The sequence below is a fragment of the Urocitellus parryii genome, chromosome 5 (assembly GCF_045843805.1).
Source record: "Urocitellus parryii isolate mUroPar1 chromosome 5, mUroPar1.hap1, whole genome shotgun sequence".
Taxonomy (NCBI): domain Eukaryota; kingdom Metazoa; phylum Chordata; class Mammalia; order Rodentia; family Sciuridae; genus Urocitellus; species Urocitellus parryii.
This window is the reverse complement of record NC_135535.1, coordinates 60029800-60045886: the sequence shown is the minus strand read 5'-3', so window position 1 is coordinate 60045886 and position 16087 is coordinate 60029800. Positions and strand designations below refer to the sequence as shown.

The 16087-nt window shown below is 34.0% G+C and overlaps 1 protein-coding gene across 1 annotated transcript; it reads right to left on the bottom strand.

The window, feature by feature from the left end:
* Positions 1-10648: 10648 nt before the first annotated feature.
* On the bottom strand, positions 10649-11590 carry LOC144254919 (olfactory receptor 6C2-like). Its single transcript, XM_077798857.1, has one exon. It carries the CDS (start codon positions 11588-11590, stop codon positions 10649-10651), a length of 942 nt encoding a protein of 313 aa, XP_077654983.1.
* Positions 11591-16087: the final 4497 nt, after the last annotated feature.

Sequence of the window (16087 nt, the reverse complement as noted above, 5' to 3'; positions counted from 1 at the left end):
GAATTTTGCTTAGTGTATTTTTTGTGGTGCAAGGATTTCTGGTCATTTTTTTCATTTTCAATTGCTTCAAATTTTCTGCTAATAATTTTTTACACTTGATCATTTCCCTATATTTTCTTGAAGCTTATTATGTTCCTTAAAATTATTCTTTTAGAGTCTTCATTCAAGAGTTCACATCCATGTGGGTTACTATCCAGTCGTCTTTGTGTACCTTATTTGGACAGTTAGTTGTTCCATGAAAGTTCTTGATGCTTTTTGGTGTACAATATCATTAAAGTGTTGGGTGTTTATTCCAATCTTCATAACCTATCTTTGTTTATGCTTTTATTTCTAGTAATTTTAAGTGGCCTGCTTCGTTTCTCTGAGTCCATAGTCATTTCTGCTATTTCAGCTCTAGATAGTGTTCTAAGTCCAGGTTTGCTACACATTTGCTTAATGTGCTCATTGTGTCAGCGCTAGAGGGCAATCCAAGCACAGTTTGTCCCAAATCTGAAGTTGTGTTGGGCAGTATAAATTGGCTTGGTTTTAGATTTCAGGCTATGGTTGCTTGATCCCATAGCCTGCTGAGACAAGACTTGCACTGGAATGAACCAATTAGAAGGATAAATATTAATATTGGTGAGTATTTACTTGTTTACTTGTACTATTTTAGATACTAACCTACACAAAATCATAGCAAAAAAAAATCTATGAATTGAGTAGTTATTTTTTCTGTTACAACAAATGAACAAATCTAAATTCCAGAGAAGATAATGTTTTTTTTTCAAAGTGTCAACTTGTAAATGACAAATCCAGAGTACAAACCCTGGCAACCTAATCCAAGCACTCATACACTTGAACACATTATGGCTATGAAACGTAAAACTGACTCTCTTGGATCCACGAGATAAGTCAGTAACTGATACCTAATCAAAAAAATGTCAATGAACACCTCCAATTAGCCCTTTAATTGAAATTGATGGTGGTAATGTCTTGCTTTTCTATAAGAAGTCAAAAATAAGGAATTATACTTTTTATATTATGAGAAGGTATTGCATTTTGCCAATTTTTTTTCTCAAGTTATTGGGATGGTGATATAATTTTATCATTCATCCTATTAATGTGGATTCTCTAATTAATTGATTTGCCCATATTGAGCCACCCTTGCACCCTAAGGATAATCACTCTTTTATAATAAAAAAAAAAGTAAAAACAAACTCTGAACAAACTAGATTCAGAAGGAATTAGTATCAACCTAATAAGTCAGTGTATAACAAGCTCACCACTAACACCATATTCAGTGATGGAAAATTTGATACTTAATAATCAAAATCAAGACAAATTTCCCAATACTTACCTTTTTCATGCAATATAAGACTGAAAGATAGAACTAGATCAATTAGACAAGAATATGAAATGAAAGGCATTCAATTTGAAAAAAAAAGTCAAATTATCTTTGTAGATATACATAGTCTTCAATGAAGAACACAATGAAGGTACACACACACACACACACACACACACAATAACTGTCAGAACCAATGAACAAATAAAGTTGCAAGATACCACACCAACATACAACAATCAGCTGCATTGTATGTGCTAACAACAAACTATTTGAAAAGTTTGTAAGAAAACAATTTATTTTACAAAACCATAAGAGAATAAAATACTTAAAATAAATGTAACTAAATAGAGAAAATACTTCCATGCTGAAAACAATAAAATACTGATTGATGACTTTAATAAAATACTGAGGGACACAAATAAATAAAAAAATACCATGTTTATGGATTGGAAAATTTAATATTGTTAAATTTTCTTTGTACAAAGTTATCTACACATTCAATACAATCTGTTTCAAGATTTCAAGAATTTTTTTTTACTGAAAAATAAAAATGTCTAAAATTGGAATGGAATAACCAAAGACTTTGAATAGCCAAATAAGACCTGAGAAAGAATAGAGCTGGAAGCAAAACACTTGCTGATTTCTAAATATATTACAAAGCTACAATATTAAGAAGAGTATGTCATTTGTAAAAAGATAGGCATATAAACTAATTGAACAGAATAGAGAGCTCAATAATACTCTCATTCAGGTACAGAAAATTGATCTTTTACAAGTGCTGAAAATTCACAATAGGAATGACAATTTATACAATAAATAGAATTAGGAAATGGCATATTCACATGCAAAATATTGAAACTGGAGCCTTAGCTTCCATTATACACAAACTGAAAAAGTATTAAAGACTAAACATAATATCTGAGACAACGGATGTACACACATGCACGCACATGTATACACACACACACACACAGCTGAGACAGTAAAACTCCTAGGAAGAAATACATGCTAAAAGATTCATGGCCGTGGTCTTGGCAATGACATCAAAATCTCAGGTGATAAAAAACAGACATAGACAAGTGGGAACACATAAAATTGAAAATCTACTGCACAGCAAAGAAAACAGCAGAATTAAAAGGCATCCCATGGAAAGAAAAAATATTTATATACCATAAACATATTAAAGGATTAATAACCAAAATATAAGAAACTCTGTAGACTTGACAGAAAATGAACTTATGTATTTGAAAAAAAATGAGAAAAGGACTTGAATATTTATTTTTCAAAAGAGAATATACAAATGTACAAAGTTTTCAACATCACTAATTATCAGAGGAGTGCAAATTAAAACCACAGTGAGGCATCACACTTGTTATGATGGCTAGTATATAAACAAAAGCAGAAACAACAAACCCTCAAACTAAAAGTAGCAAGTTTTGGACAGAGGAGGAGAGGCAAAGAAAAGACCACCGACTCCAATTTTACATCAAATTAAAGCAAGCTTATAATTCTGACCAGCCGGGTCTGTCTCTTTCAAAATCCTTGGGTTAGAGAATCATCCCACAGCTCTCTAGCAGCATGGTTTTATAGCACAAAAAGTTGCAAAAGGGGGGTGTCTTGAGAACTTACAGATAATAGGATTTTGACAAGCATAATACAAAAGCAGATAGTAGGTTAATGATCTAAATGGTTTAACATTTCAAGTTAGGGAGTAAATTTAGATCTCAACACCAAAATTTATGAGGCAACACTAAGGTTTTAAAGAGGGTTGTTATCTGGTCAGAGAAAATCAGAATTTATGAGGCTCCAATAAGGTTTTAGAGAGGGTTGTTATCTGGTCATGGAAAGCCAGGCATGGGTGAGTTCAAGTCATAGGCAGGAATTCCAAGCAAGTTTGGAAATTGCAGTAATTTATAGTAAAACAGAAATTAACTTTTCATGATTTTGTGATGAGAAGGCTCCCAATATTAAAATAGAATTAGGCTGGGTTCATCAGAATGATGGTCCTCAGGAGATTTAGTCATGGGCCTTAGACATGTGGTTCAAAGTCAGACCCAGTAAACAGGCCTGCCCAGCTTCTAGGACTTCTCTGCAGTAAACTTAAAACATGAAAGACAAAGAGAAGATTCAAGTTGGGGAACCAGAGCTTGCCCCATCTGTATGTAGCTCTTGAAAATCAGAAAGGCAATCTAAGAACATAACCAGAGCAGGATTTGTTGTTTGTAGCTCTTGGTAGGCAGGGCAACAGCCCAGATCACATTTCATTAGAAAGAGAAAACAAGAAGATGGAGGTGGGGAGGTGGGTTTGCTCTGCAGTATTCTCAGTCTAAGGAAGAGGTTGAATTCTCAGTCTAAGGAAAAGGTTGAATTGGCAGCATCCTCCATAATTCACATTTGAATGGTCCTGCTCCAACAATAAGACCTGTCCCTCAGGAAAGTCTAAGACTCAGACTACCAAATATGACCACCACAAAATTCTCCACTCCAGTGGCGTCTCAGAGACATCCGAGTGATGGGAGAAGATATATTAGAATTTAAAACATTTCCAACTTTTGAGCAGTTAGACCAACAAAACCAAAATGTTATATTTCATGCAGCTATTCCTTTTAAAAATATTAAAAAAATTAAGATATGCTTCCTTCATGTATGGCCCAAACTTTCCTTTTGTGCAAAGTTTGATAAAACTGGTGTATAATGAGGCCCTGCAGCTTCATGATTGGATTAGCTCTGCTAAGGCTTAGCTTTCAAAAGCTGAATATTTATTTTAGAAATCAAATTGCATGGATATTTCCTCTGAGCAGGCAGAAACTAACAGAAGGCATGGAGTTTACAAATGTTGATTGGGACATGACAATTTGCTGATTTGAAGCAAAAGTTAGATTACGACTTACAAACTTATACTCAGATTAGTGTATGTGTGAGAAGGACATGGAGATAATTACATATGGAGGGAGAGAAAAACTAGATTTCATTCAAACCTGGTAGGGGCCTGAGGAAATATTTCTCAGATTTTGTAGCATATTTCTATCAAGCTGTGAGCTGTATGATCAGAGATTTAAAGGCCTCTGAGATGTTAGTTAAACAGCTAGCTTTTTAAAATGCTAATAAAGTTTGGGAAGAGGTCATTTGGCCCCAACCCAAAAAGGGAATGATATCAGATTACATACATCTTTTTTCAGAATTGGGACCAGCCTACTTCTAGGGTGTATCCATGGTGACTGCATTAAAACAAATTTTACAACCTCCATTAAAGGAGATCAATTCTAAGAGGCAATGCTTAGACAAGACAGGGCAAGACAGGGCACATGGCAACAAATTGAAAACCAGTCACAAGTACAAAGGAGTGTAACAGGTCTTTGTCTGCAATGACAGAAAGGTAACCCGTGGGTACGGGCATGCCATGCCCAGAAGGTTGTAAAGGGAACATCTCTGATTACACATCAGGGAAACTGGAGGTAGGGCCAGCCCCAGCTCAGCCAAATAATAGGAGAATCACAATTTGCTCAAGAGAAGCTATTGGCTGTGGGTCAACCGTCACTCACTCTATCCCAGCCTCCTTATGTACAGGATCAGTCTCACATCCAAGATAATTTCCACTCAGGAATAGGGAGCTGAGAGCTCTGTTCCACCTCAAAATACATACTAACACCAGAGATGGGTTCAAAAATGATTTTGACAGGCATTTGCATAACTCTACCATGAGATACAATAGGTTTAATATGATAAAAACAATTTAACTCAAAAAAGAATTCAGGTACTACCAGATGTTCTTGATGTAAATTGTATTGGGGAAATTAAAGCTGCTATTCAAACAAATTCCATTATTCAGCTTTCTCAAAAGTACACCATAGAGCAAATTATTATCTTGCCTTGTCATTCCACAAGGAAAGAGTTATCAGATGGACCCCATGAAATCCAGATTTCTGGGTCCCCAGACACAACATCCATGGATCAATTCGTTAAGAAATAGAGTGCTCTATTGAATCTTAAAATTCATTACAAAATTTTCAAGGGAGTTAAATATACTGGCACAGATGTCTCTGTAATCTCCAATAAATTCTAGACCTGAGATTGGGCTTTACACCTGCCCACCGAGAATGCATTGGATCTCTTAGCCTGCTCAAAGTGCTCAATACCTTCAATGGGAAAACAAAGATAGCAATTCAGGACTCTTCATAAGTTATGTCTTCAATACTTTGTAAGTACATTTATTGGGGTGAGATATTTTGAGCATCCTAGAAGTTTTGTTAAAAACCTAATTCCATGGTGACATCTCAGATGTTTAATCAAAGATCTGTTTCCACTAAAGTATTAAAAGGAAATTAACAGGAAAGGTATTTACCTATTCCTCAGTCTTCTCAACAAAGACAATTTAAATTATTGAATTCATCTAATCAAAAATCTTAACAGAGGCATTGATCTGTGTACCAGCCCAGGAAACAGCAGAAAAAAATATTTCTTGTCTGATGATCATGTCAGGGTGAACCAATGGCCCCTTACATGGGAAAAGCTCCAAGTAGCCCATAATTTTGTTCAAGAACAGCTTCAAGATGGTCATATTGAAGGTACTCTAAGCCCTTGGAATACTCCACATTTTATGGTAAAGAAAAAAATCTGGCAAATGGAGATAGTTACAAGATCTCAGAGCTATTAATTGAACTATGGAACCAATAGGAGCTTTATATTCTGGATTTCTTCTACAGATTTCCCTCTTATCAGTTAATAGTAATAGATTTAAAAGATTGTTTTTCATTATACCATTACATCTAGATGACTGTAAGAGATTTGCTTTTAGCATCCCAGCAATAAATTTCAGAGAACCAGTTAAGAGGTTTTGCTGGAAGGTGTTGCTTCAAGGTATGAACAATAGCTCCACAATATGCCAGAATTTTGTAGAACAGGCTGTGGATCCAGTATGAGAACAATTCCCTGATGCATATATAATACAGTTAATGGATGACATTCTTTTTGGTCACACTAGTTCAGATGTGCTTTTAAAATTTTTGCTCAATTAGAAACTTCACTTACTGCAATGGGTTTATGCATAGCACCTGGAAAAAGTGCAAAAGACTTTTCCTTTTCAATATTTAGACAACTTAATCAAAGAAAGAACAATTTGTTCACAAAATCTACAAATCAGATTTGATAGTTTATGAACTCTTAATGACTTTCAGAAATTACTAGGTGACTTAACTGACTGCAGCCAAGTTTAAAATTAACCACTGTGGATTTCTGTCCTTTGTTTCAGATTTTACAGAGAGATCCTTCTTCAGCTTCTCACCAACTTATGGCAGAGCAAAGACAGCCTTGACAAAAATTGAAAAATCTATTAGACTGCCCAGCTAACTAGAATTAATCCATAAGAGTCTATATATTTATTAACATTTCCCCCTATTCATTCCCCTACAGGGGCAATATGGCAGTAATTGGGAGTTATTGAATGTCTTCACCTAACTCACTCTCCCCAAAATTGTTGAGTCCTTACAATTGGTTAAATCAGAATCTTCTATATTTTTTTATTTAATTGATTTTACTTTTTTAAATACATGACAGTGGAATGCATTACAATTCTTATTACACATATAGAGTACAATTTTTTACAACTTTGTATATAAAGTATGTTCACACCAACTCATGTCTTTATACATGTACTTTGCCTTTTTTTACATTTCAATTCTTATTACAAATATATACCACAAATTTTCATATCTCTGTATGTAATGTATGTTGACACCCAATTCATGTCTTCATATATGTACTTTGGATAATGAAGTCCATCACATTATCCCATCCTTGCTGATCCCCTGCCACCTCACCATCCCTCCCACCCCTCTCTCCTATCTAGAATTCATCTATTTCTCCCATGCTCCCCCTCCCTACCCAATTAGGAGTCAGCCTCCTTATATCAGAGAAAATATTCGGCATTTGTTTTTTTTGGAATTGGCTGACTTCACTTGGCATTAACTTCTCCAATGCCATTCATTTACCTGCAAATGCCATGATTTTCTCTTTAATGCTGAGTAAAATTCCACTGTGTATATATACCACATTTTATTTATTCACTCATCCACTGAAGGTCATCTAAGTTGGCTCCACAGTTTAGCTGTTGTGAATTGTGCTGCTATAAACATTGATGTGGCTGCGTCCCTGTAGTATGCTGTCCTTTGAGTATAGTCCGAGAAGAGGGATAGCTGGCTCAAATGGTGGTTTCATTCCCAGATTTCCAAGGAATCTTCATACTGTTTTCCATATTGGCTGCACCAATTTGCAGACCCACCAGCAATGTATGAGTGTAGCTTTTCCCCCACATTCTCACCAATACTTATTGTTGTTTGTATGCATAATAGCTGCCATTCTGACTGGAGTGAGATGATATATCTTAGAGTAGTTTTGGGTTGCATTTCTCTGATTGCTAGAGATGATGAGCATTTTTTTCATATACTTGTTGATTGATTGTGTTGGGAGTCGCCTTGGCTCCAAAGACTAACCTCCCATCCCCCGAGAAGAGCCGTCTAATGGTGAGTCCTGCTGACTCACATGATCCTTACCCACCAATCAGAACTTCCCCATCACCTCCAATGGTGAGTCCTGCTGACTCACATGATCCTTACCCACCAATTAGAATGCACCCCATGCCAGCTGCCAAAAAATTTTAAATTGTTAAACTCTTTCAACTGTCAATCCACCCCCGGCTCTATAAATATGCAGAGCTGCCTCAATAAATGGGCATTTTCTCCAATGGCAAGCATTGATTGTTCTTTCAGATTGTATATCCTCTTCTGAGAAGTGTCTGTTCAGATCTTTGGCCCATTTGTTGATTGGGTTATTTGTTTAATTGGTGCTTAGCTTTTTGAGTTCTTTATATACCCTAGAGATTAGTATATCCTTCTATTATTTTAACCCCTATATCTACTCAAAACCGGTTGCCAGTTGGTTCTGGCAATCTTTCAATATGTGGCTGATAGATTTTGCTAACTTTTTGTGGTCAAATAGAAAGTCACCATCCTTAGGATAAGGTTATTAAATTTGCTCTTGTAATTTCATTTATTTTTCCCAAAATTGTATGTACTCTACCAATAGTCAGAGCAATAACAGTGTTTATTGATGGCTCAATTCAGGAAAAGCAGGCTTCTAGAGCCATGCTCATACTGAGATAAAACAGACATCATATATTTCTGCACAATGAGCAGAATTTCATGTTCTCCTTTGCATTTTATTTCACATTACTAATGAGCCAATTAATGTCTATAGTGACAGTGCATATATGGTTGGAGTTGGAAAACATATTGACACAGTTGCTATTGGAAATACACCATCAAAGGAGTTATTCCATTTGTGCCACACTTTATATAAGGCAATCAAATTTATCAATATCTTGTTTCATTCATCATACCAGAGCACATTCTAATCTTCCTTCTTTAGTATCAGGTACTGATAAGATTCATACTTGTTGTTGTCTGTCAACGAATTTCTTTATATGATTGCACATAAACCTCAAATTAGTTACCTCATTAGAATGTTTCTACTTTACATAAAACATTTCATACTACCAGGGAGAAAGCTCATCAAATTGTTCACTTATGTCCACAATGTGTTATACATTTTCCATCTTCACCAACTGGGGTTAGTCCCCATGGTTTATCACCAAAGAAGTTATAGCAAATGGATGTAACTCACGTCCCTCAGATTGGCAAAAATTGTTATGATCATATTTTTGTCGATACTTATTCTCAATTTATCTTTGCCATTGCCCTTGTAAAAGAAAATACTCAATATGTCATTTCTCATTGCCCACCTGCTTGTACAGTATTAGACTGTCCTTTACAGACTGAAAACTGATAATACTCCAGCTTATACTAGTTCTTCTTTTCAACAATGTTGCCACAAATTTTGTATTGATCTAAAAAAAAGTATTCCCTATAACATCAAGGTCAAGCCACAGTAGAATGAGCTCATTTTTCTACTAAGCAACAATTACTTAAACAAAAAAGGGGAAATAAGACCCAATAAAATAACCTTATTCATGTTTGTTTTCCTAATTTTTTTTTAAAACTGTGATTCTGTAGGTCACACTGCTGTGGAGATACACACGTCTTCCACTGCAGCAGATCCATTGGTCCTAGTTTGGTGGAAACATTTAAAACAGGACAGTGGAATGAACCAGATACAGTGATAATGACGGGTAGACCACATCCTTGTGTTTTCCCTCTGGAAGGAAAACTTTCCTTCACCCTTATGCTATGTTTACAACAGAAAATAATCAGTAATATGAAGAAAGAGCATACAGAATGGGAGAAAATGCTCATCACATTCACCACAGATAAGAGCATTAATTTACAGGTTATATAAAGGACACAAAAATTTAACACCAAAAATACCAAAAAATTAACCTAATCAATAAATGGACTAATGAACTCAACAAGTACACTTTTAATAGTTTCAAACTCTAAGCTCTTTAATTTTTGAGTATTTTCTATATTATTCCCTTGATCTTAATTTCAATTTACATCAGCATCTGTATTTCATTATTTTCCCTAGTATTATCATCCTATATCCTTAATATCTTTTTTAAAAAATCTTTCATATTTGTTTGTATTGATTTAACTAGATTTCCCATTTGTGAGAATGTAGAATTTAGTGTTTCAATTCACTTTCATGCATCTATTCTGAATTAGAAACCCATAATAATGATTTTATGTTTATATTGTTTTAGATTAAATATATATTTGTAAGTGATGTTGTTCTTGTATATAAGGAAATAGCAACTAAGTCTTATCAGTGATGTTGAAGATTTATCCATTTCTTCAATTCTGACTAATCATAAACTCTTCTTTTCCAAATATTTTATGGGCCTGAATGCCTTATTTGGTATAATATATTTAAGCATGTCTTTGGTGTTTGTGTTTTTAATTTTTTTAAAAATTTTGATTTTTGCATTTGTGATATTGTACCTTGTATTACAGGAAAAATGTAACTACCACTATTGCCATAAAATTTACCCATAGATAATTTATACAATTTAAAATACTATTTTACATCCTAAAGCAATATTCCCTACAGCAATATTATTTTTGCCACATCTTTAGCTCAGAAGTGGAGAAAAATGTAATTGCTTGGAAATTATATATTTAGTTTTACAATGAAGGAAACACAAAGTATGAATTTGATTTGAAGTAATAAAGACTTTAATAAAGATGAGATTTGGATGAAATATTAAATGTCATTAAGATGGCTAATCAGACAAAAATGTAGAAAGGAAACAATGAAGTCATTTAGAAGCAGCAATAAAAGAATTACAGAATGCTTTATTTGTCTAAACTTCTATTTCTTTGAGAGAAACACAATCTTCTTTATGGAGTCATTGAAAGCGAGTTTCACTTGCTTGTTCCTCAAGGTGTAAATGAAAGGGTTCAGCAAGGGCGCTACAGAAGTGGTGAGAACTGAAACTCCTTTATTTATGGCCACCTCTTCCTTTGCTGAAGGCTTGATGTAGATGAAGATGCAGCTGCCATAGGTGATGGAAACCACAATCATGTGGGATGAGCAGGTGGAAAAGGCCTTTTTCCTTTGCTGAACAGAGGGGAATCTCAGAATGGTCTTGATGATGTATGTGTAGGACAGAACCACACAGACCAGGGTAATAATGAGGGCAAATACAGCCACAAATAGAACTATCTGTTCTATTATCCATGTGTCTGAACAGGAGATCTTTAGGAGGGGACTTGCATCACAACTGAAATGATCAATGGCATTAGAATCACAGAATTCAAGCTGGAGACCTAAGAAAAGGGGTGGGACAATAATAATCAAGCTAGATTTCCAGCAGGAGAGGACTAATAAGGTGCACACTCTGTTGTTCATGATGGTCATATAATGAAGGGGTTTACAGATGGCCACATAGCGATCATAGGACATGGCTGCCAGGAGAAAAAATTCTGTTGTTCCAAAGAGAAAACCAAAAAATATTTGAGTTGCACAAGCATTGTAGGTAACAGTATTGTCTCCAGTTGATAAACTGTATAGGAATCGAGGGATACAGACAGTAGTAAATGAAACTTCTAGGAAGGAAAAGTTTCTGAGGAAGAAGTACATAGGTGTCTTCAGATGGGGATCCACCAGTGTGAGGGTGATAATAGTCAGGTTCCCTGTTACACTCAACATGTAGGTGAGCAACAGAAAGATAAAAAGCAGAACTTGCACATTTGGGTCATCTGTCAGTCCCAGCAGGATGAAAGTGGTTATTGTTGTGTGGTTCCTCTTCATCGAACCTTGATATTTACCTAATCCTTGTGTAAAAATCAAGATTATTTATAAAGAGACAGATATTCAAATCCTATAGCAAAAGACTATGCATATAGAAGTCAAACAAATCAGTGTATGTTTATTTTCTCATTTTATATCATAATCAATATTTTTACTATTACAATAGCCTTCTTGTATTTTATGTGTATGAGCAGTTGAGATTTGTTATTGTCAAACATCCAACTTTTTCTTTAATCAATTGTTCCCCTCAGAATTTAAAAATGTAGTTGATTTGTCACATACAAATCATTAGATGAACTGGATTTCCATATTGGTTACAGAAAGATGTCATTTTTTGGGTGCCTAATCGTTCTTTGTCCAAGCAAACCCTTTGTATACAATACATATCCAGGTAACTAGGAACATGGATTCTCTTTACTGTTATTACTTGAGGATTGTTTTAAGGGTAAGATATATTTCTCCTAGAAAACAAATAAATGATAATGACCACAACAGGATTTCTTACAGTGGAGACTAATACTTATTAAAGATGGTTGGGTGTATAACTGCTTTATGTAAAGTGTGAATAAATTTTATGACCAAGATATTTACAATTATAATGTATTTTATTATGCATTGACTTTTGGCCAATTATTTGATTGTTCTCCCTTTTCTCTCAAAGCCCAGAAATTAATTTTTTATTTAACATCAGTAAATATAGCCTTTTTTCATGATGCTTTAAATTCATTTAAAAGACATTAATGTCTCCTCAGCTCATCTTCATTCCATTGAGATTTTAAACAGTTATATTGGGACTTTCACTTGCAACTCCCTATGGTTTTCCTAACACCCCAACAAGTTGATTTTTGTTGAAGCCAATGACACATTTTAGTTCTTATCTTGCCTGAAACTGCCAAAGCATTAAAAAGAAAAATCTGGTCATCCTTTAAATGGGTCCCATGCCATCTTTTTCATTTTCCTCCTAGCTTTAGATTGCTATTTTTAGTATCTCTCTTTTTAGTCTTCTCTATTCTCTATTCACATGTGAAATATTGGTCCCCCCCCAATATTCTATTTTCAGATCTCTCACTTCTTATGTTCTGTTTGTTATTCTTTCTCAGTGCTCTCCATGAGTAATTTCACCAATTTATATGTTTTATCATTTATATGATGCACTCCAAAGATGAGATCTACCTCTATGAAAACATCATTAAACATTCATTCCAAATTGTTTCCTGAACTCTCAATGGATGCCAAATCTGAGAATGCTCTGAACATTACAATTTGTGTGTCCATATCTCAATTACCAAATGCTCTTATCTTCTTCCAGTGTTAACTACCTTTTGATATAGAAAGAATTATCTTTTTGCTTAACCTAGAAGGCTCCTTAAGGAAAGTAGCTTCTTTGATTTTCTCACTTCAACACTTCTCATTTTCATACCTGTCCTCTTTAGGGCTTAAGTTCCACTAACACTGACTACTTGCAATTCTTAATATTTTCCGCATGCTTTCTCCTCTGCACAGGCTAATGTTTTGAATTATACCTATTAGTCCTTCAGGGATCCCCTTTGGTATCAGTTCTTTCGGGAAATCTTCACTCATGAACCCAAAGCACATGAAATTGTGCTCCTGTGGTATTTCCAAATACCTGTTGTTTATTCAGTTGTGGAATATATCATATTATATTATGCTGTGCACTGTAACTACATTTCTCCTTTTCTTTTCTGTAAATTTATCTAAAGAAAAAAATAATATTTTATATGCTCTTAAATTTATTTATATTTGGGCTTATATAGTAAATTTAGGTACAAAACAAAACAGTGTTGTCTATATACTGGGGAAATTTATACTTCTTAATCCCTATTCTGGTCAGTTGCTTTGAAGTTCTTCTTTTCATATGTGCTTTAATTACTCTTTCATTTTGAATACTTTTTAGAACAAAATGCCTGAATATGCCCAGTTCTAAACTGTAAAGCTTCTCCTTTTCCAAGATTTCCCATTGTCTGTGAACTACTCCTTCCCTTACCCTTATTAATTATCTCCCTCTCTTCAGATGCTATTTGTTTTCCTCTATATGATAACCTTTTTCCTGACCTCTTCCTTTTTAGGTACTTAGTAGCCCCTATTTTACAGAATTGCTTCCCATATATCAGTTTTTGGGACTGTAATAGCTTCACATTCTGTTTTTATTTTTTATTGATTCTGAAACTGCCTACTGCATGTATAAAAAAATAATCTGCTAAGAGAGACTTTGTATTTTCTTTTATTAAATATATTTTATTTTTTAGTTGTAGTTGGACACAGTACCTTTATTTTATTTATTTATTTTTTATGTGGTGCTGAGGATCAAACTCAGGGCCTGGCATGTGCTAGGCGAACACTCTACTGCTGAGCCACCAACCTAGCCAAAGAGACTTTGTATTTTCTTTTAAAAAATCAATAATGATCCACATAGATAATATGAACAAATGCATTGAAGAAGCCAAAGAATACCTGAATATTCTCAAGATTATTAGATTTCTGGGGTCAATACAAAATGTACTCTAAAAACAGGGAATTTGTTCTTTTTCTGTTATATTCTTTGTGGCTACAAAAATAGAATCTAGTGCATAACCCATGTTCAACAATTTTTGAAGAAATAATTTAATGTAATTGTAACACATATATTAGAATTGTTCATAGTAAAACGTTCAAGCAAGACTTAATAAAATTACAGGAAAATATCAACAAACATTTCTTTCCCTTATCTCTCAGAAAGAGAAAGCAGTTCTCATATCTACCTTACATTACTTACTCTTGATAATTTTTCACCATTTTGGCTGGCAGCTCCTTAGTGGATTTAATTGTTTGTGTTACGGAAGATGTGACTTGTCCAGGGCTAGTGCCATCATCTAAATTTGACCTGTAAACATGTTTTGGAGAGTATTGAATTTTCCTAGTCTCACATTTTCACACTATATATTTATATCATTAGAAACTTTCTTACTTTGAAAATATTTTCTTTGATTTCCTTCAAGCTGGTAAGAAAACCTAAGAGGGAGAGGAAAAAAAGAAATTTTCTTTGGGATGAGAAGAGTGGTGTTGTGATTTTCTGACCAGGCAGTTAGTATTTCTGCTCCCAAAATAATGATATTTATGTTTTTGCTCTGTATCCAGGAGGCATATTGGGATTACCTGAATTAATAGTCAGGTATCCTTAGTGTCCATGTTCAAACATCACTTATAGAAACTTCTGTGTAATTAGCCTTGGCAAAGCAACTAATAGGCAGCAGCAGAGACACTTTCCTTTGAGACAGTAAGATAGCAACACCAAAATCATTTAGACAGCAGTTGCTCATCTTAATGGGAGAAAAAAAAGCACAAATCTGATTCAGGTCACCATTATAGTTTCTAAGGATATAACTATGTCTGTTAATAAAATATTTTATTGAATCCTTCATGATGAAATGTTCTGTAACGTATCTGCTACATGTGAAAATTCTAATTGACAAATGTTATTATTTATAGATATATTATTAAAACAATCATTTTGTTAATCAGAATTTACATTTTAAAAGAGAGAACATGTGTAAGTTGGTCATTATTTTTTCTATATGCAAACAATGCATCTCCTTATTACTTTGTGCTTAGAAACTACCAGCTTCGTTAGTTATTCATAAAACATAAAATAAGTTATTGTCAACTACAGCCTTCCCCTTTTCTATAGACTCTTATCTTAATGTGTTTGGGTACCAATTTTCTTACCCATATTATCTCTCATTACCAGTTCTAGTAATCACTATTATGCAATCTGATGAACTTAATTTTTTATCACCCATATATAAGAAAGAATAGACAATATTTGTCTGTGTGTATGTGACTTATTTTACTTAATGTATTGTTCTCTAGTTATAGCCATCTTGTGGCACATGATATCATTACTTTTATGGCTGAATAATCTCTCTCAAATTCTAATTCATAGACTATTAGTTCTCAGAGACACTACTGATTTTTGTATGTTGCTTTTGAATCATTCAACTTTGCTGAATTAATTTTAGTTGCAATAGCTTTTTTATTAAAGTTTTGAGGATTTTCTGTACATAAGAACATATTGTCTTACAAACAATGACAATATGATTTCCTCTTTACCAAATTAGATGATTTTTTTTCTTTTGCCTGATTGTTCTTGCTAGAATAAAAGTGTTAGAAATGGCATTCTTGTTCCAGATGTTAGAGAGAAAGCTTCCAGCTTTTCTCCATACAGTGTGATAGCAACTGTTGACTTATCATATACAGATTTTATTATGTTGAGATACATTTGTTTTATACTTAATGTGTTCTGTTTTTATCATGAAGGGTTGTTGAGTTTGTTACCAAATGACTCTTCTACATCTATTCAGGTGATCATGTTTCTGTCCTTCATTTTGTTGATGCTGTATACCTTATTTATTGATTTGCATATTTTGAACCACCCTTACATCCCTGGCATAATTCCTACTTAAGAATGGTGAATAATCTTTTTGATGTGTTATTGCATTT

What these genes read in the sequence shown, in the direction of transcription:
- LOC144254919 (XM_077798857.1), bottom strand. Translation starts at nt 11,590, where the DNA reads ATGAAGAGGAACCACACAACAATAACCACTTTCATCCTGCTGGGACTG.